General features: G+C 51.2%; 1 protein-coding gene across 5 annotated transcripts in view; it reads left to right on the top strand.

Moving 5' to 3' along the window:
* Positions 1-27,500, top strand: part of CNNM2 (cyclin and CBS domain divalent metal cation transport mediator 2) — a 188,478-nt gene that overhangs the window by 145,299 nt on the left and 15,679 nt on the right. Inside the window, exons 2-8 of one of the 5 annotated variants that reach the window (XM_008270432.4) lie at positions 2,537-2,680; positions 5,753-5,890; positions 7,858-8,027; positions 17,279-17,392; positions 19,226-19,319; positions 22,132-22,197; positions 27,169-27,353. In XM_008270432.4, the coding sequence (XP_008268654.1) occupies positions 2,537-2,680; positions 5,753-5,890; positions 7,858-8,027; positions 17,279-17,392; positions 19,226-19,319; positions 22,132-22,197; positions 27,169-27,353 (911 nt within the window). Of the gene's footprint in view, positions 1-2,536; positions 2,681-5,752; positions 5,891-6,092; positions 6,158-7,857; positions 8,028-17,278; positions 17,393-19,225; positions 19,323-22,131; positions 22,198-27,168; positions 27,354-27,500 lie in introns of those variants that run through there. The other 4 variants (XM_002718590.5, XM_008270433.4, XR_001795160.3 and 1 more) reach the window with 4 other exon arrangements.

Below are 27,500 nucleotides of genomic sequence, written 5' to 3'. Positions count from 1 at the left end.
TTTGCTGCTTTTTCAGTTGCATTAACAGGGAGCTGTACCAGAAGTTGAGCAGGACTCCAACAGATGCCCATATAGGATGCTGGTGTCACAGGCGATGGCTTAACCTCATATACCACAACACCAATCCCATGAGTTTAGTTTTTAAAAACTCCATTGTTGGCTTGTACTGTGGCGCAGCAGCTTAAGTTGCTGCCTGCAGTGCCGATATCCTGTGTGGGCACAGCTAGAGCCCTGGCTGCAAGGTGTCCAGCACATAACAAATCTTCCCTGGCAGATGAGTCAATTAATTCACAAGCTTTTATTGGGATTCTGCTCTGGGTGAGGTTCTCCGGTCCCAAAGGGGGTGGGGGTGGGGGTGGGAGTCCTGCTTCAGAGGTTGGGAGGGCTCCTTTTATAGATACAGGGCGTTGGGGTTAAAGGTTGAGACAGGTCTGATCCTCCTTGGTTGACCTTTAGGCACCGGTGGGGACAAGGATTGTTCTTCCCCAGAAGTGCGGGTAGGGACTCTCCATTCCCGGAAGTATAGGCCTTCTCTCCTTGCGGATCCCAGAGCTACCACTGGCTGCTCCACTTCCAATCCAGCTCCCTGCTAATACATCTGGGAAAGCGGCAAAAGGTGGCCCAAGTACCTGGGCCCCTGCACTCATGTCAGAAACCTGGCAGAAACTCTTGGCTCCTGGCTTCAGCCTGGCCTGGCCCATGTTGTTGGCGGCCATCTGGGGGGTGAACCAGCACATGGAAGATCTCTCTCTCTCTCTTCTCTAACTAACCCTCCATTGTTGTGTCTTAAATTCCCACTGGATTGTTTCCCCCATGCATGATTTTGTAACATCATTTGATAGTCATTTGGAAAGTACTGGTTTGCTGATTTGCACAGATACTCAATGGTGACACATTGAATTATTCAGTATTTAAAGTTACATTTATTAGCACCTGTCTTGAGAGGAAATAACTGTTGAAGCTTTCAAGCTAATGATAGAGGGATACCATTTTCGCCGGCGCCGCGGCTCACTAGGCTAATCCTCCGCCTAGCGGCGCCGGCACACCGGGTTCTAGTCCCGGTCGGGGCGCCGGATTCTGTCCCGGTTGCCCCTCTTCCAGGCCAGCTCTCTGCTGTGGCCAGGGAGTGCAGTGGAGGATGGCCCAGGTGCTTGGGCCCTGCACCCCATGGGAGACCAGGAAAAAGCACCTGGCTCCTGGCTCCTGCCATCGGATCAGCGCGGTGTGCCGGCCGCAGCGCGCCAGCCGCGGCGGCCACTGGAGGGTGAACCAACGGCAAAGGAAGACCTTTCTCTCTGTCTCTCTCTCTCTCACTGTCCACTCTGCCTGTCAAAAAAAAAAAAAAATAAATAAATAAATAAAAAAATTAAAAAAAAAAAAAAAGAGGGATACCATTTTCCAAAATTCTTGCTTTCCATGAAAAGCTTAAACTTTATCATTGGCAGCAAAATACCACCTTTTTTCTTCTTGATATGACAGGCTTGTTTTGTTCACTTTCATGAAATTATCTGCCAACTACAGGAGTACAAATAACCATATTTTGATAATAATTCTTCGAAGCAAAAATGACATTCAATAAAAATAGCGGCGGGTCCAGCCCGCAGCCTAGTCGCACAGGGCCATTCTTGGAAACACCATCGCAGGCAGGACAAGTGTGGGAGGCAGCTTCCACAAGACATGCTCAGGATTATGATTTAGTGAAATTAGAAACTTTATTTTTATTTTTATTATTTTTTTATTTTTTGACAGGCAGAGTGGACAGTGAGAGAGAGAGAGAGAAAGGTCTTCCTTTTGCCATTGGTTCACCCTCCAATGGCCGCCGCGGCTGGTGCGCTGCAGCTGGTGCATCGTGCTGATCCGGTAGCAGGAGCCAGGTGCTTCTCCTGGTCTCCCATGGGGTGCAGGGCCCAAGCACCTGGGCCATCCTCCACTGCACTCCCTGGCCACAGCAGAGAGCTGGCCTGGAAGAGGGGCAACCGGGACAGAATCCAGCACCCCGACCGGGACTAGAACCCGGTGTGCCGGCGCCGCAAGGCGGAGGGTTAGCCTAGTGAGCCGCGGCGCCGGCCGCAACTTTTTTATTTTTATTTTTTTGCTTCATCAAAGACATTCTCAAGAGTGTCTGATTGCCCCTCTTAGTCTGAGTGTGCTGGTGGGGAAGGGTGGCCACTCCCACTGCCCCCTCAGTGTTAAGGTGCCCACGTACCACCATTTCATGGTGAAATTCTCATATTTTTAAGAAAGTGACCTCCCAAAAGGATCTGGGGACCTCTAGGGGCCCACAGACCACATTTAGAGCTGCTCCCCAACAGTGACGTGAATGTTGCTGAAAGGTATGGTGTTGGGGCAGAGGGCATCTTCTAGCTTAGCTTTTGTGTTCTTAAGAGCTCCTGCAGATTTTCCAGTAGTGATATTTGCATACTGTTTAAGTGCTGAAATACAGACTTGGGTTTGGTGCTGTTGTTGGCATAATCCTATGAGATGTCATTCAGGAAATGCAGAAAATTACCTCTTAAACTTTCTCTCTTCTCTAAAGGTAAATCCCACCTGGCTATTGTACAACGAGTAAACAACGAGGGAGAAGGGGATCCGTTTTATGAAGTTCTGGGAATCGTCACGTTAGAAGATGTGATTGAGGAAATCATCAAATCTGAGATCCTGGACGAAACAGATCTATACAGTGAGTAGTGGCGCCTGGGTGTGGTGTCTTGCAATCTTGGCTTTCTTGGGTGAGTTATCTGACATTTCTCCCATCATGGAGGGGCTGTGTACAACCTGTCAGCCTATCTCAGTGCCTTTATGGAGGAGAAAGAACAGGAGAATCTTTGTCAAGGGGCAGCGTCCTTTGGAGAAGCCAGATGCTGCTCACCAGTGATCCGGCATAACTTGCCCTGAGCAGAAACCTCTCCTCTTGGTTTTTCAGTTTGTCTTAGACGTGCAAGATAATCATCTCGACTACATTTTCACTTTGTACAATTGGTAAATTTTTTGCAGATAAATTTCTGTTTCTACTTAAGTTCATAATTCAAGTGTTTAGAAACCGAATGGGATTTGTTAAATTGATGGATAACAACTTTAAATTTTCTTGTTCTAGAATGCATGGGTCAAGGGTGGAGGTGAGGTTTGCCAATGTAGTTTGCTAGGGTGGTTATGGTGGGCTGGAGGTATTGGAGGCAGAACGGGGCAGGGTACACAGTAATAATTGATTTTTCTGTTCTCTGCTTCTCTGCCTTCTTCTGGGAAGGTGGGGGTGAAGAGTGGCTCGAGTCAGGGCAGGTAGGAGTGAGTATCCAAACCTTTGTTCACCATGGGTCCGCTTGATCCTGGGCCTACCACTTCTCCCCTCAGCTCACTCTTGGCGTTTTGAGACACTTTTAGGAGGATCATGAGGCCAGAGGTGGTCCAAGGCCTGGGCTGTTGGGAGCTTCTGAATGTAAAAGAATATCTGGGCCCTGTGGATCCTGCCTAGCTTTGAAACATGGCTTGGAGGCAGAAGCGGACTGAGATCCTTGGGACAACACCTGCCTTGCCCAAAGCAGAGCAATTTTATTCAGTCTAGGAGGGAGTGCCCCTCATTTTTAAATTTGAGAAAGTCTTCCATGTACCCTTATTTTCTGTTTATTTTAAAGATTTATTTATTTATTTGAAAGATTTATATAGAGAGGAGAGGCAGGGGGGGGGGGCTTCCATCCACTGGTTCACTCCCCAATTGGCTGCAACGGCTGGAGCTGTGCTGATCAAAAGCCAGGAGCCAGGAGCTTCTTCTGGGTCTCCCATGCGGGTGCAGGGGCCCAAGGACTTGGGCCATCTTCTACTGCTTTCCCAGGCCACAGCAGACAGCTGGTTTGGAGGTGGAGCAGCCGGGTTTAGAACAGGTGTCCATATGGGATGCCAGTGCTTCAGGCCAGGGGGTTAACCCTCTGAGCCACAGCGCCGGCCCCTCCATGTACCCTTGAAAGAATGTTTTATGTTTAGCTAATGTCTGTCCTCTGAAAATGCATCCTGGTTCTTCCTCACATCTGTACAGCGTTCTTAGAAAACATCTCTCAGTGTCTTGTGATGGAAAGTGTTGTTACCTGTGTGTTGGCCTCTTTCATCCTTCCGTGCCAGGAGTGTGTCCGATTATGCCCCCGAGGAGCGTGCCCATCTACACCACGTGGGCGGGAGCCGAGAGCTCGTGGAGATGCCAGCATAGCTTCTGGGTCGGATGGATGGGGATGACTGCCTGCTGCCGTGACTTCCTGTGCAGGAAGCCCAGCTTGTGGTTCCAGGGACCCTTGGCCAGATAGGGGTTCTGGGCCGAGGCAGCCGCAGCCACTGGAAGATTATTTCTGAGTTTTCTATGGAGTCACATTGTCTGGTTCACAGATGAATCTGAGACAGAAGAGCAGTATAAGTTGTGGTTGCCTCTCCCCTGAAAAGTCTCCTAATCAATCTGTTTTGCTCTAGACAGGAAATGATAGCACAGTGATTCATGATTCTAGGCGGAGGAGCAAGTGACTGGAGTCTTGGCCTTAAGCTAGTTTTTTAAGTCATTGCTTTGTCCAGAAAAGTACTTGAAAGTGTCTTTTGTCTGTTGATTTGTTTGTTTTTGCCTGGAATACCTTCTAGATGCAGGCTGGCAAACTGTAGCCTTGAGTACCTTCATGCATGGCCTGCAAGCTAAGAATGGTTTTATGCATTTTTAAAATGTTGAAAAATACTCAAAAAAAGTAAAATTACTTTGTGACATGCAAGAATTTTAGGAAATTCAAGTTTTAGCTTCTGTAAATACTCTGTTGGAACCCAGCCATGCTCATTCATTTACGCGTGGCTGCTCGTGTTCAGCCGTGTGGAATAGCTGCCACAGACTGTGTGACCCTTGGGGCCCAAAATATCTACTCTGTGGCCTCTGCAGAACTGGGCTGTATACAAAGATATGTTTAAAATATCTTTAAACATTTTTTTGAGAGGCAGAGAGAGAGCACTAGCTGTCATCCACTGCTTTGTTCCCCACAAACCCATAATGACCACAGCAGAAGAGCTGCTGGGAGCTGGGAACTCAGTCCCGGTCTCCCACTGGGGTGGTGGGAACCCAGTCCCTTGAGCCATTCCCACTGCCTCCCGGGCTCTGCGGTAGCAGAGAGCAGGAGTCAGGAACCAGAGCTAGGAATGGAACCCACGTACCCTGAGGTGGGTGTGAGCAGCATCTTAACCACCAGGCTGAACACCTGCTCCCACCTCCTCCTCCTGCGCCTTACCTTGAGGATCTCAAGTGCTGGGGTAGAAATAAAACAGATTATAAGATACCGTTCCATTGATGCGTTCTTGTTTCTTGAGGGATTTTGTTCATGGCCTTGTTTTCTGCCTGCTGAGCTAGGGGCCTCCTGAAGGCAGGGCAGACGTCCCACGTGTGTGACCCCCAGTGGTGGGTCTCTGCTGGAGTGTGGCGACACTGAGTTGCTGGAGACAATGTACAAGCTCGCCGTGCTACCTTGTGGTTCTGTGGATTCTATGAGTGGGAGGCTTCGGCCCAAGTCTGCCCAGTGATGTTCTCATTGAAGGTCGCAAAAGACCTTCAGGTGTTAGATTTACTAATCAGGCCCTGTGCTGATGTGATGAGGTATCCCTCCCCCATTCCTTTGCCAGTTTGTAGTATCCCCACATCTGGAGAGAGAGCCTGGCCTTCCCACTCCTCGTTTTCCTTTTTATTTGAAAAGAGCCCTGATCTAATGGGGTGTGTTTATTTGTTTCTTTTTCCATTCTCCCTCAGCTGATAACAGAACGAAAAAGAAAGTGGCCCACCGTGAAAGGAAGCAAGATTTTTCTGCCTTTAAGCAGACAGACAGCGAGATGAAGGTTAAAATATCACCACAGCTCCTCCTGGCCATGCACCGTTTCCTAGCGACAGGCAAGTGTGGCTTTATCGCAGCTCGGAATCACTCCAGCCCTGGAGCGAGCTTCTCACCGCTTGTGACCGGGCGGGCTGGGGTGGGCGCCGGGAAATGGGTGATGAGTAATGCCACTTTTGTGTTTTGTTTCTTGTTTTTTGTTGTTTTTTTTTTTGTTTGTTTGTTTTTTTCTTTTTAAATTCTCTCCTCTCCTGTGTTCAGTGTCGGCATGAACCCTCTGAGACATTTACCAGGGGTGGACCAGTAACTTAAAATTGGTCTGAAAGGTAAGGATGAATGTTAGTGCCACACTGCATGTGTCCAGTAGGCCAGGTCATCTCCTTCCAGCCACGCCCAGGGGAGGGCCAGCTGGCCTAGTGGGCTCACTGTGCCAGCCAGACACCGCCTCGTATGATTGGACAGCCGAGGAGCTCTGTATCCCACTGGCTTGGAAGAACAGCTGCACACCAGTGGTAACACAGGTGCTAAGATTTGCAAAGAAGAAAAAATGACTTTCAGAAATCTACCTTTCATTGTTTTGATGAAATCAGAAACTCCAAGAACTGTGACATGGATTTTGTTGGTGGCCTCTTCAAATCCGATTACCTGGGCCTGTTCCAAGAGGCACGCGTTCCCAGTAGTCAAACCACCAGCCCAGCCGCACTGACTGCTCCAGAGAGGTCAAGGTTGAATGGACATAAGAGACTCGGCCCCCTTCTCACATCGCCATGTGGCTCTGTTGGCCAGGGGAGAGTGAGGAAGTTTGGAAGCACCAGCTGGCTTGCAGAAGACGCCTGTGCTCAGGGTGGGCAGCCAGTGCCACTCGGCTGCGTGCTACACACTTAGGATTCTGTGGCAAGAAGGCCAAGAGCAAACACGTGCCAGAATTGTAGACTCTTGAAAACCAGGTTTCTGATACATGGAAATGCTCAGGATATGATATCTGGGACATGGTCAATAGTCACTGTGTAATACAAACTGGGAGAACACAGGATAGAGAACTGTGTTGAGATTATAGTTGTGTTTTTGTGAACACACATACACACTTATACCCCTAGGCAAGGCACTGGAAAGTGATGCTTACAAGATTGCTTAAAATCGTTACCTAAGGGGTTGGTTCATAGGTAATTTTTAAATTTTCTTCTTTCTGTGTTTTCCAAAAATTTTGTGATATACTACTTATTTTATTACAGAAAGTCACAGAAGCTAGTGCAGAATTGATAGCCTTCAGGTACAACTTTAAAATTTAAAAAATCTTTAACTTGCTTATTATTTTTTTAATTCTGATGTTGTTCCTCATCGTTTAAGAACCACAAATGAAAACTAAACGTTGCCTACTCAGCCTCTGAGATACCATGAAGTCTGCTTTCAGGAGAGTACCCTGAAGTCAGTAATTTTGGTTTTGTGGTTTTAAATAAAATTGCTGTCTTTGTAAATACTGATCAACATTACTTGTTTTTAAATTAGCAAGTGGGAGTGCATGTGGATGTGTGCACGTGCCTTGCTTTTATTCTGACCCTCTCCCCGCCTTGTCCCCAGAGTTTCTGGGAGTAGCTGTGTGGGAGAGGGGGCAGCGGCGCACCCGTGCCTGTGCACCTGGTACTAACCCACACCTCAGTGCCTCCTGACCCTGGCTTCTTCCTTTGGCTGTCACCTGATGGTCAGACTGTTGTGGCTTGTTGAGGGCATCCTGGCACTCAGGGAGCATCTGTTTGATTTTCATTTCTCTCAGTCAGAAGAACAGGATATTTGTAACAGAACTAAAATCAATGACAGATTAAGGACAGATTAAAAAGGAACAAATATGAGAATTCAGAATTTTCCAATTCCAGGTAATCTGCCCCGCCCCATGGATCACCAAACGGAAGTTTTGTTCATCCGTATTGTGGTGCTTTGACTTCAAGTATTCTTATCTGAACACCTTAATTGCTAGTATAATTTTTGCATCCATCTGAAGTGTAATGTCCAGTTGTGTTTATATCTATAGAAGTAGAAGCATTTAGCCCATCCCAGATGTCAGAGAAGATCCTCCTAAGGCTGCTAAAGCACCCCAATGTCATCCAGGAACTGAAGTTCGATGAGAAGAACAAGAAAGCCCCGGAATACTACCTCTACCAGCGCAACAAGCCTGTCGACTACTTCGTGCTCATTCTGCAGGTCAGCCCAACCGTTCGGTCTCCTGTGCTTCGCTTGAGTGCCCGTCTCTGCGGTTCCCAGAGGGCTTGGTGTCATTGAGTGGTGTCCAGCTTTGTGTACCTCATTCTGTTTCTTTGAAAGAGTGGTAGAGAGAGGGCGGGAGATAGAGACAGAGACAGACACCAACCTCCTCCATCTGCCAGTTCACTCTTCAGATGCCTGCAACGGCTGGCACTGGGCCGGGCCATATCTAGGAGCTCAGAACTCACTCTGTATCTCCCATGTGGGTGGCAGGAACCCAAGTACTTGAGCCCTTGTTCGCTGCCTTCCCAGGCACCTTAGCAGGAAGCTGGATCGGAAGTGGAGTAGCTGGGACTCAAGCTGGCCCTCTAGTGCGGGGTCTGGTCTTGCCAAGAGGCAGCTGAACTTGCTGGGCCCTGACACCCATCTCCATATTTCATTCTGTCTGGCGGTACCCTCGACAGGGAGAATTTCATCTCCCTCTCTCCATGCTGTGAAACCATTCCCAGATAAAGCAGTGCCATTCCGTACTCCGATTTCCAATTCTGAAAGCCATCGTGTCAGATGAGGAAGAGTGGATTCTCTTGTTAGAGCTTGGGAAAGTGCTTGTGTGTGTCAGGGCGTGGTAGGCATTGGAAATGTGTCACAGATGCCTTGGGTCCTCTCTCTGTCATCTTCTCTTTTCTCCCACACCCCATCAGGACTTGGTCTTCTGCAGCTTCCCAGAGAAATCTTCCCTCCTTTCCATTAGCACCACCAGAATTGCCCATTTGTGGTTGTGATCACTACTGGCGATTAAGCGGACCCTATTTTACAGAGGAGCTGATAAAAAAGTATTACAGCCTCACTGTAACCTCAGTCAGTGTAGGAGCTGGGGAGTTCAGTTCTCTCAGTCCCCTCCCCAGGGGCTCTACCGTCTCTTCAGCAGCGCACTTCCTGCCTTGGCAATCTAGATGCTGATTCCAGTGAATAAAATGCTGGCGTTTTTTTGTTTGCTTGCTTGTTTGTTTTCCTTCCTAAACCTCTTTATTGGAGAATTGCTTTGTAGGAAATCTGAGTTTCTTTTCTTTTTAAGATTTATTTATTTGAAAGGCAGAAATACAGAGAAGGAAAGACAGAGGTGTTTCATCTGGTTCACTCCCCCAAATGGCTACAATAGCCAGAGCTGAGCCAGGCCAAAGCCAGCAGCTCTATCCAGGTCTCCCACATGAGTGGCGGAGACCCAAGCACTTGGGCCATCTTCCACTACTTTCCCAGGTACCCTAGTAGGAAGCTGGATCGGAAGCAGAGCAGCTGGGACTCAAACAGGCACTCCATATGGAATGCTAGCATCACAGTGGGTTAACCTACAACACTACAACTCTGGCCTCCTGGGTTTATTTCAGTAGAAGCATTATTATTAGCCCCTTAAACTTTCTCAGATTCCTTGCTTAATTCCTAGCTATTAATTGGAGATAACCATTATCAGAGGAAAACTAACACTGTAGTCTCTAAAAGTTTAGCAGAAACCCTGTTACCTAAATGATTGCAGAAGGTTCATTTTATTTGAAAATACATCTTGTCAAATTCTGGGAGGTGTTGTGCCCTGTGTGACCTGTTTGAGTACTGTTGTGGAGTCTGGAAGCAAGAGTGAGGAGAGAAATGGCCCTGGATTACCTGGTATGGGCCACTTTCCTGCCCTCTGTCCTGGAAACTTGTGTTGGCAGGTTTATTAAGTCTGCACTCTGGTTCTTCCACTAACTTTAGGCATACTCAGTTGTTTTCCACTGGGAATACACAAGCTCAAAACTCTTGAGGGCATGTAGGGAATTTATTTACCACAAGAAGGAGACAAAATGTTTATGCCACTCATAAAAGCTCAATGTGACTATTCCTTAAGTCTGCATTGTATGAAAAGCTGCTATTGAGAATTTTGGGGATTGACATTGTTTCAGTAATACTATTAGAAACAATGGGGCTGTCAGTTTTTATACAGTTAGCCATATATATATATATATATACATATATATATATATATATTTTTTTTTTATCTACTTGAAAGGGGGAGCAGGGCTGGTGTTGTGGCAGGTTAAGTCACTGCCTGCAGTGCTGGCATCCTGTGTAGGTGCTGGTGCAAGTTGTGGCTGCTCCACTTCTGATCCAGCTCCCTGCTAATGTGCCTGGGAAAATGAGAGGATGGCACAAGTGCTTGGGCCCCCATACCCATGTAAGAAAACCAGAGGAAGCCCTGGTTCCTGGCTTCATCCTGGCCCAGCCCCAGCAGTTGTAACCATCCGGGGAGTGAACCAGCAGATGGAAAGTACTGCTCTCACTCTCACTCTTGCTCGCTCGCTCGCTCTCACTCTGCCAAACAAATAAAAAGTAAATATTAAAAAAAAGCAGGGGATGGGGTGAGGAGAGCAATCTTTAGTCAGCTGGTCCCCCCCACCCCCACCCAAATACCTTCAACAACCAAGGCTGGGCAGGGCTAAAGACAGAAGCTAGAAATTGTATCCAGATCTCCCACTTGGTGGGTGGCAGGTGACTGTGTACTTGAGCTGTCATTTGCTGCTTCCCAGGCAATTAGCAGGAGTTGCTGGAACTAGTAGTGGGAACTAGGATGGAGTTCTTGGCTCTTGGATTCAACCTGGCCCAGCCCCAGTTGTGGCCATTTAGGGAGTGAGCCGGTAGATGGGAAATGTGTCTCTGTCACTCTGCCTTTCAAACAGATACATGCATATTTTAAAAATAAGTGAACTGTAGGGTTTGGTGAAAATCATGTTCTTATAGACTAGCCAGTTACCTGAGGTACCCAGAATAGCTAAGCGGAATGCCTGCTCAGTCAGTCCCACACAGCTATCCTCATTTACGAAGTAAGCTGTCGCTGCTCCAGCCTTGGAACCCCGAGGCAGGCAATGGACCTCTCCGCTGTACTTCGAGAGCAGTGAGGCAGAAGGAAGCAGCACTAACAAGTGTGGCACCCTCTTCTGCAGACTGGAAAAAGCTCTGAAGTAACTATGTTGGGAATATTATTATAGAGATACACATGCTTTTCAAGGCTGAGCCCTAGATGACATAAAGTCTAATTTATTCAAAGTAAATTACTAAAGTAAATTTTGCCAAAAGACCATTTGGTAAGTTGCTCTTTTACATATGCATAAAAAGACTAAAACGTCATTTCATCTGAAAAGGTATATTTTTAGCTAAAAAGTGTCACGGAATCAATAGGGACAGTGTTAGGGGTTGGCAGTACAGTAGGGTTAAGATGCCACTTGGGTTGCCCAGTGCTAATAGGATGCAGGCCAGTTCGGTCCCAACTGCTCTGCTTCCAATCCAGCTTCCTGCTAATGTGCCTGGAAATTCAGCATGGCATGGCCCAGGTAGCAGAGAGCAACAGTCTCCAGAGAGTCATTTTTTTTTTTTTTTAAGGAATGCAGGACTAATTTACTATTACACAACAAAACCAAACTATACCACATTAGTTAGGAAAGTAGCTTTTAAAAATCTTTATGCTTCTTTTGGGGCTGGTGCTGTGGTGCAGTGGGTTAACGCCCTGGCCTGAAGCGCTGGCATCCCATATGTGCGCCAGTTCGAGACCCGGCTGCTCCACTTCCAATCCAGCTCTCTGCTGTGGCCTGGGAAAGCGGTGGAGGATGACCCGAGTCCTTGGGCCCCTGTACCCACATGGGAGACCCGGGGGAAGCTCCTGGCTCCTAGCTTCGGATTGGCACAGCTCCGGCCGTTGTGGTCAGTTGTGGGGGTGAACCATCAGATGGAAGACTTCTCTCTCTGCCTCTCCTCTCTCTGTGTAACTCTGACTTTCAAATAAATAAAATCTTTAAAAAAAATTTATGCTTCTTTAGTAGATGTCAGAAAGGCCTTTGACAAAATTAAGCATCCATTCTTGATTTTAGAAAACAAAACTTAAACTACTGGACAAAAAAAGTGTTGCAGTCTATTCTATCCTTAAACTAAAAGTCTCCTATCTGAAGAAACTTATTTTATACAGCTTTCTAAGCAACTTAATTTATAGGAAATCTATTCATGATAATGTAGAAATAGTTCATTTTTTAATTGCTAATCAAATAAAGATGTGATAGTGAGAGATTATATAGTAATTAAAGAAGTGGAAAATTTTTGCAAGAATATCAGTTAAAAATAGCACTGTACAATAATTACGATTATTATAAACTGTTTTCCTAATAAAGACAGCAAGAAGTAAGAGATCACCTTGCTTGCATACAGTTGGCATTTTGTAATAAAGGATCTGTTGGTCCTTTGGGAACAAAATGTCTAAACAAGTAAGAGAAACAGTATGATTGTTTTCCACAGCACAGAACCAAATCATGATTTTAGTAAATATATAGAACAATAGAAAAATGAAGGGAACAGTTGTTTTCTTCGCCAATTGTGTAATAGAAAGGAATACATTTTTCCCCAGGAGTTAATTTTTCTTAATGATCATGGGTCAGATTAATGTTCTTTCTTTCTCCAACTGCCCCACCCACCCTGCTGTTCAGAGCTTCTGATGTGGGTTCTGAAGCTCTCTAGCGGGGAGCTGTTCTTTGAGGGAGGCGGCGGCTGGTGTCTGTCTGTGCGGCCTTGATGATGCTCTAAGCCTCCGATGCGCCAGACCTCCTCACGGACTTTGGAACTGCAGTTCTGTGTGTCCCGGTGTGATAACGACTCCTCCATCTCGAGTCAAGGACAGATAATAGACCCATTTTAAAGAATACTTTTTGGGACACCTGATGCTAAGTCTGTTTTTAAAAATTATACTATTTAAATATGCATAAATATAAAATTCTAGGGATAAGCTCGTTTTGCTTGGAACTCCCATAGACAACTTCAACAAAACAAATCTGCAAAGCAGTAGTAGATTCTGAACCTGTCGGTGATTTTGTTTGGTCTGAGAGTATCATGCTTGTCCTGGCACCATGGCAAGACTGCTTCAGTGCAGGTTCCTTGTTTTCCAGCCTACCGGGGCCTCTGGGTGTCCAGGGTGACTGACCCCGCCAGTGCTTCGTTGAACTTGAGCTACTTTGGATGTTTGTACAGTGCGTTGTGCTGTTGTTTGGCCTCTACTGGGTGTGACGGGATTATTTCCATGCCGGGCCCACTCTGTTCTGTTCTCTCCAGCTCAGTGCTGCTCACGCTGCAATGTGTGTGGGAGTCCCAGGGGAACCTGGCAGAATGCAGATGCTGAGTCTGTAGGTCTGGGGGAGTCAGAGGCTGCCTTTCTCACCATCCCCCAGTGGATTGAGGGGCAGGGCTCAGCCATGAGGATTGAAGTCCTACAACTTGGGCCAGTGTGGCTGTGCACGCTAGGGCTGCTGGCACTGGAATCTGGTGGCAGCACTTGGTTAGAAAATGGTCAGATAGTTCTAAGTCGTTACAAATTTTTTAAAAGATTTATTTATTTATTTGAAAGTCAGAGTTACACAGAAGGAGAGGCACAGAAAGAGAGGTCCTCCATCTGCTGGCTCACTCCCCAACTGGCTGCAACGGCGGGAGCTGCGCCGATCCGAAGCCAGGATCCAGGAGCCTCCTCGGTCTCCCACATGGGTGCAGTGGCCCAAGGACCTGGGCCATCTTCCATTGCTTTGCCAGACCACAGCAGAGAGCCAGATTGGAAGTGGAGCAGCCAGGACACAAACTAGCGCCCATATGGGATGCCGGCACTACGGGCTGTGGCCCCACCAATATGCCACAGCACCAGCCTCACAGGTTAATTTTTGATCATCAAAATAATAGGTAAACATTTACAGGCCGGCGCCGCGGCTCACTAGGCTAATCCTCCGCCTAGCGGCGCCGGCACACCGGGTTCTAGTCCCGGTCAGGGCGCCGGATTCTGTCCCGGTTGCCCCTCTTCCAGGCCAGCCCTCTGCTGTGGCCAGGGAGTGCAGTGGAGGATGGCCCAGGTGCTTGGGCCCTGCACCCCATGGGAGACCAGGAAAAGCACCTGGCTCCTGGCTCCTGCCATCGGATCAGCGCGGTGCGCCGGCCGCAGCGCGCCGGCCGCGGCGGCCATTGGAGGGTGAACCAACGGCAAAGGAAGACCTTTCTCTCTGTCTCTCTCTCTCACTGTCCACTCTGCCTGTCAAAAAAAAAAAAAAAAAAAAAATAGGTAAACATTTACAAATTAAATGTGCAGAGTTTCAGGCCTGTGCTTGCAGCCTCCATACTGAAAACTCCAGAGTATGCACGTGCCAGCGTCACACAAGGTCACAGATATATCCGGCTGGCACTCTTCCTCTGCGGAGATGCTGGTAAACACAACTGACATTTGTACCCCTAGCATTGCGTTACCATCCCGCAGATACCAGAGCCCACTGAATACTCCGTGGTTGTGATTCAAAAAGCAAAACAAAAGAACCCAACGTGAGGGTGAACTGGAGACTGGCAACTCCTCAACTTGTGCTGTCTGAGGATGGCTTCAGTCTCCAGGGGTCCTCGGCGCAGGTCTGGTGTCGTGTGCATCATGGTGGCCGTGATGCCACTTTGAGGCCAGGTGTGGCATGTTACTGTTGGGTCCTTTGTGGAAACCTGCAACCTTGGAGCAGAGGTTGTCTAATACCCTCGTCCGCAGGAAGGCTGGGCGTCCGTGATGAGGCTGCTTGGCTCGGCACCTGGCTTGTCAGTGTGTGAACAGGAAGCCCTGCGTCCTTCGCAGATGCTTTGTGTCCTCTCCTCATCATTTGTGTAGTGTGATATGCCAGGGGGTGTTATGAATATTTCAGAAGTAAAATCGATATGTAGTGCCTTCTTTATGTGGAAAAGATGGTTATCTGAGAAGATTCCCTAGGTGACCCGAGCCAGGTAAGCCGTTTCCTCACACGGATGACCTTGACTGTATGCTGGTGGGGTCATTTGAAAATGGTCACTTTCTGGAACCACTGACAACACCCTCACGGGGAAAGACATGCTTCCTGCGTGTTTGGGGACCCGCCTGCCCGAGGACTTGCTTCCTATAGCGAGGACCACGGGGTCGGACAGCTTTTAAAACCCTAAGGCTTGTAGGATCCGAGTGTTAGCCACTGCCAGAGCTGCAGGGATCCTGTCACCTACGGCAGTTTTACGAATGGAGCTAGAAGTTAATCTAGTGGAATAGTTCTAAAGTGCTGATCCTTTGACAAAGTTTTCGCCAGTTTGAGGCAAAAATGAGGAAAAGAGTTGCAATGAGACTCTCATAAAGCTCCGTGTATTCAGTCTGAAGACCTTCCTATGCTGGAAATGTTTTCTAAATTTGGAGAGTTAAATAGGTCTGAAATAATAGTAATAGTAGATAACTGTTTTCTTAAAACTTTTATGTAATAAAAATTGTCAAATCTGTATCTGTCCCCTGTGTTGGGGTAGTGGTGCGTTTTGTAGTTGCTGGAATCTGAGTGGCCGGGCCCCGTGGACCTCGGGTAACTGCCTTGCGGCAGCTGGAGCTGGACGCGGCTCTTCCTGCCCTGCCCGGGGTCCTGACTTCAGGTCGAGAGGAGGCATTGCTGAGATGGCTGCTGTTCTGTGCAGCGAGTCCTGTGCAGCTGCCCTTGCTTGATTAGCAGACTCAGCCGCCGTGCCTGGGAGAGTCTGAGAGGCCAGGCAGTTTCCAGGGCTGGGACTGTCGTTCCCAAACGGTGGAAGCATGATCTCTGCACTTGGCTGCTTGCAGGGCCCACCCACAGAACTTGCAAAAACCCCCTGTCAGGCTGGTTCTGGCCGGGTTAGATGAGCAGCCTGACGTCAGTGTCCAGGAGTCTCCATGATGCAGACCGCCAGGCAGGGGTCCGAGCGTCCGAGTGCAAGTCCTGCCCCAGGAGCAGCTCCCTTCCAAGACGCGGGTGGGTCTTAGTTCCCACCTGTCCTGTTTAGGTGGTGACTGTCGCCCAGCTGGCTGCAGAAGGACCGTGGCCTTGACGCCTACCTAGGGACGCAGGACCCAGGGCCTGAAGTTTGTAGCGCACAGCGTCTGGCCAGCTGGCACTCCGTAGACTGAAGTCTCCTGAGGCTCTGTTCCTCCTCATTTTCTGCCCAGAAGTTCTGGTTAGGAGATGGTCCTGCCATTCCTGCGAAGACACACACCACACAGACAACCGCTCTCAGAGCGCACACACCCACCTACCCACCGGAACCAAGGGTTAGCGCCAACAAGGCCGAATACATAACTGAGAGGTCAGACCCCATTGGACACTGCCATATTTTCGCTGTCCTTCTTTGGGAAATAACCTTTGTTCCTACCTCGTCTGCCTCCCTCTGAGGGACCCTGCCTCCTCCAAGGACAGTGCCCCTGCTCCGTCCCCATCCTCTCCCGCCAGCTGTCGTATGGAGCCCCTCCTCGCGCCGCCTCTTCCTGTGCTGACCTTCACTGGTGCCCCTTGGCTCTGCTGCCACCTGCCTACCCTTCCTGGGGCTGCCCTGCTGACCTCCTCCCCCACTGCCTGGCCTCTGGGCTGCGGGGTGAAAGTCATTCTTCCTGGCTCCTGGCAGCACTGTTCCTGCCGGCTCCCTGTGCTGTTAGCGCTGCTGGCCGTCCCTCCTGGGAACTCTCCCCTCGCCTGGCTTCTGCAGCGACCCGCTCGTTGGGACCCCTCCCGTCTGGTATCTGATTTTCCTCCTCCTCTGGCTGCAGGCTGGTTCCATTCTCTTTCCACTCTTTTTCTTGTTCATGCTCCCTTCTCCATGTCCAGTTCTGCCCTCCCTCTGGCCACGATTCTTCCAGCCTGGCCTCATCAGCCCTCTGTAGGAGGCCTTGTCCTGAGCTGGGACGTGGCCTCTCCTACAGCCCCCTCCCCAGGTTGTCCGTCTCTACTCACTGAGGCCTCATCTTCAGGTGGCTTGGAACAAGCTCCTGCGGCAGATGATCCCCGCTTAGTCCCTGAAGTCTCTCTCCCAATGGTTGCCCCAACCACGGCGATTCCTTATGCACAGCCCTTCTGCTTACAATGTCCTTCCAGTCCCAGGGCTGCCACCCTGGCACTGGCAAGATGATCCTGCTGAGACCCCGGCCCTCTGCTCAGGAGCCTGACTCCCCCACGCAGGAGCCCCGCTTCCCGCCTGGTCCCAAACTTGCCTCCCACTTCCACACATCCCTGCGAGCCTGGGTCCGCTGTCACCACCTGGTACCTTCTTCCTCCACACTGTCCCCGCCCACCCTAGACACTCACTCCTGTGTGGGAGGCATCTGTGTTGAGGAACAGGAAGTCCAGGTTTCCTCTGAACTCCTTTTTTGTCCTTCGTGTCTTTTTCCTCAAGTGGGACTTTGGTTTCTTGCCTTGTGTCACTAGGTCCACGTGTTCTCCTCTCCCTGTGGACAGCGAGCTCTCGGAGGGCCAGGCTGGCCCCTGCCAGCTCCCCGGCAGCACCTGTGGGGCCCGGCTGCAGCACCCGCTTGCTTGCAGGTTGATCTTATATTGTGGGTAGAGTTTTTTTTTTTAAGTTTTTTATTTATTTATTTGAGAGGTAGAGTTACAGACAGAGAGAAAGGTCTTCCATCCACTGGTTGACTCCCCAGATGGACACAACTGCCAGAGCTGAGCCAATCTGAAGCCAGGAGCCAGGAGCTTCTTCCAGGTCTCCCATGTGGATGCAGGGGCCCGAGCACTTGAGCCGCCATCATCTACTGCCTTCCTAGACCATAGCAGAGAGCTGGATCTGAAGTGGAGCAGCCAGGACTTGAACAGGATCCATATAGGATCCCTGTGCCACAGGTGGAGGCTTAGCCCACTATACCACAGCACCAGTGTGGTTAGAGTTTTAAATTCCTCTTTTACAGCAAGAGAATTGATTGGCAGCTAATAAAACCATATCTCTACTGAGTGGAGGAAAATCCAGAATGGAGGCTACGGATAGATTTCAGATGCAGTGAATTGAGCAAGTTCTGTTTTGGAGAATTTAATGTAGACTGTCTCGGCAGGGAGTGCGCAGGTAGCAGCTGTCTCAGCACACGGTGCGGTAACACTCTGATCACGAGCCTTCCCTCAGTTACTCAATCTCAGACCCTCTCTCCTGATTATTTTTAAAATTTATTTGAAAGAATTTCAGAGGGAGAGACAGACCGTCCATCTGCCAATTCACTCCCCAGATGGCTCCAATGGCCTGGCCCCAGCCGAAGCCAGGAGCTTCATCCCAGTCTCCCAGATGGGTGCAGAGGCCCAAGCACTTGGGCCATCCTCCGCTGCTCTCCCAGGCGCATTAGCAGGGAGCTGGTTCAGAAGTGGAGTGGCCAGTACTGGAAGCAGTGCTCGTATGGATGCTGGCACTGCAGGCAGTGGCTTAACTCACTGCACCACAGAGCTGGGCCCTCTTCCTCCTGATTTCTAAAGGGGGATACGTGTGTGTGCGTCATAGGGTTGTGGATAGTAAATGAGTTAATAAGACACTGTCAAGAGTTCACACAGCTCCTTACCAATAAACGGCAGCTTAATTTTTCTGTCCCCTTTGTAAAGGATGCACTGAGGGGCGATTACGAGTCACATGAACAAGGTTCCAGCCCTTCGCTTGGAACTTTGGAAGTGAGACTCACTCAAAGATCTCAGCAAGTCAGGCAGTGCCCACTGAGCTCCTGCTGTGGTGGGATTGGAGTGGAGCCTGGGGTCCTATGCACGGGAAGGGCAGTGTGTCCCAGAGGAACTGAGAAAGGGGGAGGAGAGGTCGCACACAAGTCGGAGAGGGGAGACCTGGGAGTGGTGGGAATGGGGATGGCATCTGGTGGGAAGAGACTCTCCCAAGGAGCTCTTCCAAGCGCTGGGTGCTGTAGAATGTGTGGGCAGTGGCGTTTCCTGCGAGGGGCTGCCCAGCAGGTCAGGACCAGGAGTGGGCTCTGCTCCTGGGAGCCAGGTGCCTCCTCTCTGTTCTCTGGTGACCAACCTTGCTGGCCACGGGGCCTGATCCTGCCCCACGCTGTGTGGACAGCCACCCCTGAGCACCTTTTGGCGCCTGGCTCCTTGACAGAGCAAGCGCCCTCTTTTCCATCAAGAAGGAGTTTGGGAAAACACCGAGAGGACTCCGGGAATAGAGCAGCGCTGCCTGCTGTCCCCTCTGCCTACCCAGCCAAGTGCACGTCTCATACTTGAGATGCAGCTTAACTCACTTCTCCGTGTGGGGGACATTAGCTCCTTGAAATCATTGGGAGAAGAACTGAAACGAGATCGGAGGAAGGACCAAATTGCATATATCGTGTCCAGAGAGATCCATGCGATCGCACTGAACGTGGCCCTCGTTTTCTCCCACAGGGGAAGGTGGAAGTGGAAGCTGGGAAAGAAGGAATGAAGTTCGAAGCGAGTGCGTTTTCATACTACGGCGTGATGGCCCTGACAGCCTCTCCAGGTGCGTCTGCCTCCCGCCTGCCGGGCAGGGCTGTGTCTTGGGAAGGGAGGCCCCTCTGCCCGCGCCTTCCCTCCGTGCTGGCAGCTGTCCTCCGCTTGCTTTTCCAACTTTTTACTCAAGTATGTTATCCATGCAAAAATCCCCCCCACAAATTGTAGATAAACTATAGACACCTCCATGAGCTTTGGACAAACTGAACACAGCTGTGTAAGCCAGCACCCAGCTTGGACAGATGTCACCACAGAAGCCCCGTGTCCCCTGTGAGTTGCCACCCCCAGAGGTGACCACTGTCTGACTTAGCAGAGAATAGCTTTGTTTGGTTTTGAACTTGATACACGTGGTTACTGAGTGTGTGTCGCGTTGAGACCGGCTTCTCGTGCTCAGTGCCGTGTTTGTCATGTTCAGCCGTGTCGCGTGTGCGCCATCGTGTACGTGTACAACCGTGCGTTCATCTGTTCGTTGCTGATGGTTGTGGGCTTCATAACACAAGTGTATTCAGCTTCGGCTTCTGGAGGCTCAAAGGCATGGGTGGCTCTGGCTGCTGCTTGGCTCTGGTGTGTGTGTGCCGCATGGCAGGTGGCTCTCGGTGGCAGGAGCACGTGGGACTGGGAAGTCAAGAGCTGGGGAGTGGCCAGGCTTGTTCTGTGGAACAGTCAGCTTGGGAGAACTTGGCAGGATGCCACAGCAGGGGTGGGTGCCTTGTCCCAAGTCACTCTCGTTAGCCTCGGCTCCCACCTGAACACCTTAACCCTGTCAGAGGGCCAATCTCCTGTAAGCCGATGACCGCCCACTAGGCCCTACCCCCTCTCACTGTCTCCACGTGGGACCAAGCCTCAGAGACAGTTCAGCTCTGTCCTGACCACTGCATGGCGACGTGTGAATGCTGTGGTGGGTGTGGGTGTCTGCACTGGGTGGATCCCTAGCAGTGTGTGTGCCCTTCAGCGCTCGTCCTCCCGTGGCTGCCGCTGTGTGCCCAGCCCTCGGTGGTGGTGAGTCCTGTCCATGTGAGCTGCTCTGAGCGCTTGATTGGCTTTTCCCTGAGAGTCCCGAGCGTTACTGAATATTTGCTGCCGATGGCGAGCTCCTCTCATCTAGAGAGCTAGGCCACTTGAGTCAGCCAGCTAAGGGCTGGTGCGCCATAGGGACTGGCTTGCTTCTCTGAGCATTTTTCCAAGATGCCTGCAAGCCCTGTGTGTCCTAGGAAGACACACATACCTGGCGTGATGGCTCATCTCGGGGCCGGGACTGGAATGGTCTCTTCTGCCAGGCAAGCTTTATCCTAGCAGGATTAGGTCAGGCTGGTAAGCAGGAGCTGGAGTGCCACCTTGTGTCGGAAATATCAATGACAGCTATGTCGGGGGACAAGACCCTCGCAGCACACTGCGGCAGTCCCAGAGAGGGCACCGCCAGAAAAGTCTGGTGTCATTGGTCGTCATTTCCCATGCCACGGATGTCACCGTCCGCAGTTCAGGGAACCACCAGGAGTTCTCCCAGCTTCAGGCCGCCTCTGCCCCAGATGCGTCTGCTCCCTGTCCGGGCGCAGGTCTTTGAGTCCTGGGGCCATGGTGTCCCCATTATCAGCTGCTGACCAGCACCCTGTGGACATGGGCCTGTCTGGTCCCACTTCTTCAGGGCTCTGTGGTGAACTTGAAGGCAGCCTTTTTTTTTTTTCCCACTGCTTCCTAACTAGGCTTGACTGCACCTGGTCGCAGCCTCAGTTCCATCACACATGGTTGTGTGACGTTGAGAAAGGCCCTTGGTTTCCTCCTTACTAAAAGGACATACACTGTCACCTCCTGGGACACTGTAACATTTAGCGTGGAAGAGGGAAAGTCGGGTGGTGGTGTCAGTGTGGCTGTTTGTGACAGCCAACCTCGCAGGAGCTCAGGTGAGCAGAGCCAGGTCTGTACGGTGACCTTGAAGAGCTTGCACGTTTGTTGACTTCTCATCATGGAGCCCTTCATATTGAACCAGCGTGGACGGACAAACCCGAGTGGGAAGGCCAGGGCAGCCCGTCTGCGGGAGAGCCGCCGCCGAAGGGCAGCTGGCGTTCCAAAGCCGAGTGTTGTTTCACTTCACGACTCGGCTGTGGGATTTGTCCGCAGTCACTGGGAGGTGCGTGCACCATGCTGCGGGCCCATCCAGGTGAGGTTCTCTGGATGAAGGCCAGCTGTCTGGGAAAAGCCTACAATAATCCCTTCTCTGCGCCACGTGTTCGTGAGAGCGTTCACTCCCGCGGCGCTGTGGCTCCCTGGCCGAGGAAGCAGTGACAAGGATAACCCTCGTCTTTGGACTTGGGGAAATCTGGTGTGCCCTTCCTGACTGAATTTCCTCTACTTTGAAATTTGAAAGCACCCCAGGGCCATCATGACAGTGAGACCAGGAGTGCAAATTAGTGGGATGATTGCTTGCCACAGACAGGGCGGTGAGTGGCGGGGCGCGGGCGCCATGGGCTTGGGCCGTGCTCTGAGCACAGCTGACTCACAAGGAGCTCCTTTCGCGCGGCTATTTGTGGTGAATTAAGTCCTTAAGATCAGAAGCCCGCTGGGAGCAACAAACCCCAGCGGAGCGTCCTGGCTTCAGGAACTTCCTCAGTAAAGAAGGGGGTGAACAGGCTCCTCCGGCCTCGCCCTGCTCCCCTCTTCTGGAAAGCAGCGAGAGCTCTTTTGTGTGAACGGAACAGCCCGTCCGGCTTCGTGTTTCTGGACTCAAATCCGATGTAGGTGGAACAAGAATCGGCTCTGCCCTGATGACAGAGACCTCCTCTCTCGTCTTCTGATCCGGTCTCACCCTGTTTTTCTCCATTTTTCAGTTCCTTTGTCCCTGTCTCGTACCTTTGTTGTCAGCAGAACAGAGTTGTTAGCAGCAGGTTCTCCAGGTAATTCTGCATGTTTCCTTTTCATAATTCGCTTCCTTGCCTCCCCTTGACCCCAGAAAAGCCTGCTTGGCTGGGTCAGCTCCCCCTGTTTGGATAAGACCGTGGGCAGTTTTCCTCTGAGCCCTGAGACACTGAGGTTCTCTGACTTCATAGTGAGCTGTCCGGGAAAGGATAAACCTCATCAGCCAGCAGATGGCGTTTGCGAGACTGGAGAGGAATTCTGGGACATGGGCAGTGGTGAACCCTGGGAGGCACAGTGGTGCCCACACGATCCTGAGTGGCCCTTCCATCCCACCCGTACCGCTGACCTTAAATAGTCAGGTCAGCCGGAGGAGGCTGCTCGGGGTTCTGCCTCTGACTTCAGCGCATCCCGGGGGGTGTCGTTGGCAGAGGCCTGTAAGGATGCGCCTACAGATGCATTTGGCCGACAGCTTTTCTTCGTAAGCAAGAAAAATACCTCATCCACAGAGGCCTCCAGCATCCCTGTTTCTTTGATCCTTCCTCCAGCGTCCATGGGAACGGGGTGCGTGGACTTCTGCTCCCTGCCAGGCAGGTGGCCCCTGCGTCTCCCAGTCTCCCCTCTCTTTGTTTTGAAATCGGCGCTGTGCACATTCCTGCCACGCCGCGGAGGACCTCCCGGCGGGAGAGGGCAGCCAGCCTCGCAATGTGTCCACTCGAGAGAAGAGGAGAGGTTAATCTTGCTTTAATTAAAATGGCTGGGCTTTCCTACTTGGTAACACAGCTTTTCTGAATTTATTTTGTTCCATACAGCTTATATTTTTAAATCTGAATGATGAAATTGGCATTTCATAATTCAGACTCAGCAGAACCTTAAAATGCTGAGACGTGGTGGAAGAGGCAGCACTTGTCTTGGAAACCAATGCGTGCTGAAGCTTTGGAAAAAGCTCCGGTGTTTGGGGTGAGCTGGTGCTCGCAGCTACTTGAATCCAGCCGCCAGCACGGTGGTCACGTGTGTGTACAGATGCACCTGCATCCATGGGTGTTTGCATTTCCTCCCTCCCCATCTGATTTGCCTGCACCTGCTGCTCAGTTAAAATGTCCCAGAGGCCAGAGTGGAGCAACCGGCTGGTGCAGCCCAGGGAAAGAAAAGAAGGGCCATCTGCATTTTACTTTATCTGTGGACCTTGAGATTTCTCAACTGTGCTCACTCTGCCCAAGCCAGGAAAGAAAAGCCCAGTTGGTGGGTGCAGGCCCTCAGGGAGGCTGACACTGGGTCCTCAGATACCTCACGAGTGGGCGCTGAAGTACGGCAGGGATCCCAGCCTCTTCCAGCCATGGCTCCCAGGAATGTTTCATTCCTGCATGCTGCCAAAAAGAAAGAATTCCTAGGTGGGATGGGTAAAATAAAGCAAGACAAAAAGCGAGAACACAGTTCTGGGAAGGCAGGGAGGAATCCAAATGGAAGTTTTTCCTGTAATCATTGTCATGAAACTTCGTACACATGTGTGCAGCGAAACATGCCTGCAGCTGCGGAGCAGCCACCCTGTCTTCATGCTGCACGTTCCTCCTCGCCCATCTCGCCCGCCTGGACCCCCCGCTGGGGGGCATGACGCGGAAACACGGCCGGGGCCGCCTTGCTAAAATGCAGAGCGTCACTGGCCCCCAAAGCCGCCGATCGTCTGTGGACCTGCAGATTATTATTTTAATTATTGCTGGGACTCCATTTGAGGCTCTCAATAGTGAATTGAAACCAAGGGTTGTGCACCTGCTGACCCTGCCGGGTGCCTGTGGAGCTGCACCAGTGCTCCTGGAAGCCGGCCTCTTTCTTGTGGCCGTGACTGTGAGGGCAGAGAGAGGGCAAGTCCACAGAAACAATCTGGACACTCGTGTCTCATGTTGGAATGCCCAGTTTGCGTCTCGGCTCCTCTGCTGCTGATCCAGCTTCCCGTCACAGCTTATGGCCCAAGTAGCTGGGTCCCTGCCACCCAAATGGGAGATCCTGAATAGAGTTACGGGTTTCTGACTTTGGCCTGGTCCGGCCCTGGCTGTTGCAGGCATTTGGGGAGTAAACCAGCAGGTGGAAAATTCATTCCCCACCCCCTCCCCCCGCCTTCCAGATAAAATGAAAATCAGTAAATGAAAGTTAAACACCAGAGGGCAGGAGCAGGCATTTGGCTCACTGCTCAGGACCTCTGTGTCCCCACATCGCCTGTGTTTGGTTCCTGCCTTACCCCCAATTCCAGCTTCCTGACACAGACTCTGCAGGCAGCCGTGGTGACTCGAGCAGTCGGGTCCCTGCCATCCGCGTCGAGACCTGGGTTGAGCGCGTGGCTCCTTGCTCCAGCTGTAGCCCGAGACCCGGCCCTGCCCATGGCAGGCTCTGGGGAGGCCAGCAGGAGGGAACTCAGGCTGAATTAATTAATTAAAGGAAACAACAGCAAAGCAGTGGGTTGGGAGGAAGCTGACTGTGAGTCCAGACACAGCACGGACCAAATGGTGCTGTGCTCCCTCTCCGTCAGGACAAAGTAGCAAGGAGCTGGAGGCCTCGGGGTCTCCTGCCAGCGCTTGGGTCTGGTCAGCAAGGAAGGTGCCTTTCGGGGCTTGGTCTTGCTAAACTTCAGATATCAGTGCCTGAAAGTGGGCGCTGTGAGAGGCGTCTGTGGAAACAGTGGTGGGATTTGGGACTGAAGCCTGGGGGTGTGGTGGGATCCCTTGTTGGAAAGCCTTCGTCACGAAGGTAGGCACACGGCAGTGAGGTCTGGGAGGAAACGAAGAGGAAAGAACATGAAATGTTAACGAGGCGCATTTATCGGGCGCTTACAGGTGTCAGGTGTGTGCCAAGCGCTTTACGTGACCTTGTTTTTAACCCTCACCAGACCTCCTGAGGCGGGGCCTGTTACCACATTTTACAGATGAGCAATCTAGAGCTTACAGTTCAGATCCTCTTTTTTTTTTTTTTGACAGGCAGAGTGGACAGTGAGAGAGAGAGAGACAGAGAGAAAGGTCTTCCTTTGCCGTTGGTTCACCCTCCAATGGCCGCTGCGGCCGGCGCACCGCGCTGATCCGATGGCAGGAGCCAGGTACTTATCCTGGTCTCCCATGGGGTGCAGGGCCCAAGCACTTGGGCCATCCTCTACTGCACTCCCTGGCCATAGCAGAGAGCTGGCCTGGAAGAGGGGCAACCGGGACAGAATCCGGTACCCCAACCCGGACTAGAACCCGGTGTGCCGGCGCCGCAAGGTGGAGGATCAGATCCTCTTAATAGTTCCATTCTGCTAGATATAAGACATTCATAAGTTATAATTTGCCTTGTTCTCTTAGAAGGTAAGTGGAAGCAAAAGGAAGAGCTATTGCTGAGTTTTATTATCTTATTTAATTGAGAAGCAGAAAGAGAAGAGAAAACTCCTGTCTACCGGCTTTACTCCCCAGATGCCGGGGCCGGGAACTCGATGCAGGTCTGTCACGTGGGTGGTAGGACCCCAAGAACGTAAGCCATCACCTCTGTCTTAGCAGGAAGCTGGAGTCAGGAACCAGAGCTGAGACTCAGACCCAGGTACTCAGACATTGGATGCTGGCATCTTAACCGCAAGGCCAAGTGTCCACTCCCTTAATATTGATTTAACAATGGAAAATTTGTGACATGATAATTATAGACATGAAAATTATAGCATGAAAATTTCAGGAGAAAGTGAACTCATCATCTGAGAGTCCTAGAGTGCTTATTTTTTTTTAAGCATTTATTTTATTTATTTGAAAGAGTTAGAGAGGTAGAGACAGAGAGAAAGGTCTTCCAACCGCTGGTTCACTCCCTAGATGGCTGCAACGGCTGGAGCTGCGCCGATCCAAAGCCAGGAGCTTCTTCCGGGTCTCCCACGTGGTTGCAGAGGCCCAAGGACTTGGGCCATCTTCTGCTTTCCCAGGCCACAGCAGCGAGCCGTATCAGAAGAGGAACAGCTGGGAATGGAACTGGCGCCCATATGGGATGCCAGCGCTTCAGGCCAGGGCTTTAACCTGCTGTGCCACAGCGCTGGCCCCAGAGTGCTTATGTTTTATTCTAAATGTCCTCTCAGCAAACAGAGTTACAAGGTCAGGTGGAACCTCGAGCAGCCTTCAGAATGAGAGACTTGGGGAGAGCTGAACTCCATTCTTTCTAGAAAGGGCTACTTCAGATAGCAAAGGAACAAGAGTGCCTTAAAGCCTGGCCTGTCGCTTGAAGTTAGGGCAGCCTTGGCCATGGCAGCACCCTTTCTCAAGGTGAGTGAGAGAGGACCACCTCTGGGGGAGCTTCTACCAGGGCTGCCCTGCAGAGAGGAGCTGTCCCGGGGCCTGCCACAGCCCTGAGCCTGTGCAGTGTGGCTGCCCCTAGTAACGGGCGCACCATCTAGTTGATGAGAAAAGCAAACGTGGAAGCCCCCTTGGGAAGGGAGTGGGTTTATTTTTAATGGAACTTAGGTTAGCAGCTACAGCAGTACTCCTCCCGAGCAAGACTAATGTGTTTGAATTTTTGTTCACTCAATTTTAATAAGAGTGCAAAATCTGATGAAAGAATCCGTTAGCACCCGGGATAACTTCAACTTTTCAAGGTCTTTTGACACCTCCTAGTGTTTGTGAATTCCTGAGACATCCTTGCGCTGTCTGGGGGATCTGACTGGGATCAGAGACGTAAGAAGTTTGGTTTGGCTGGGGGTGTGGCGTGAGCAGGCAGCAGTGTCCCAGCCCCGTGGAAGCGCGCACTGCCTGGCGAGTGGCCCCGGGAGCCTTTGCTTCTAGCAGGGCGGGGAAGCCCGGCCGCCTCCTGGCCCACGGCGGGCACGCAGAGCTGCTCCGGCTCGGCCTCGCGCTGGCCTCGGCTTCGTGGGCGGCCTCGCACCGGAAGTGGGCGTCCCCTGGCGCTGAGCGGGGGCGCGAGGACTGGGCTTGCGTGGAAGCTCTTGCTTGAAAAATACGAAGAGCTGACTCTGTCGACGATGTCTGCTTCGGCTAACAGGTGGTTCTTCCCCTCTGGTCTAGGTGAAAACAAGTCACCTCCCCGCCCGTGTGGCCTGAATCACTCGGACTCGCTCAGCCGCAGTGACCGGATGGAGGCGGTGACCCCGACGCTGGGGAGTGGCAATAACCAGCTGGGCTCCTCGTTCCTGCAAGTCTACGTCCCCGACTACTCCGTGCGAGCCCTTTCTGACCTGCAGTTTGTCAAGGTGAGGGAGGAGGCTGGGCCCGCAGGGGCCGCCCTGCCCACAGCGAGGTGGGTGTGTGGCGCCCCGGCCGCTGCACGGAGCTCTCCCGTGATTACTTTGGGGGTGCCGCGAGGCTGGGAGAAACACGCATCTCCTTGGCTTTCCCGG

Source organism: Oryctolagus cuniculus, chromosome 15, assembly GCF_964237555.1.
Source record: "Oryctolagus cuniculus chromosome 15, mOryCun1.1, whole genome shotgun sequence".
In the NCBI taxonomy this organism is placed as follows: Eukaryota; Metazoa; Chordata; class Mammalia; order Lagomorpha; family Leporidae; genus Oryctolagus; species Oryctolagus cuniculus.
Note: the sequence above shows the minus strand (reverse complement) of the source record. Positions and strands in the feature narration are given on the sequence as shown.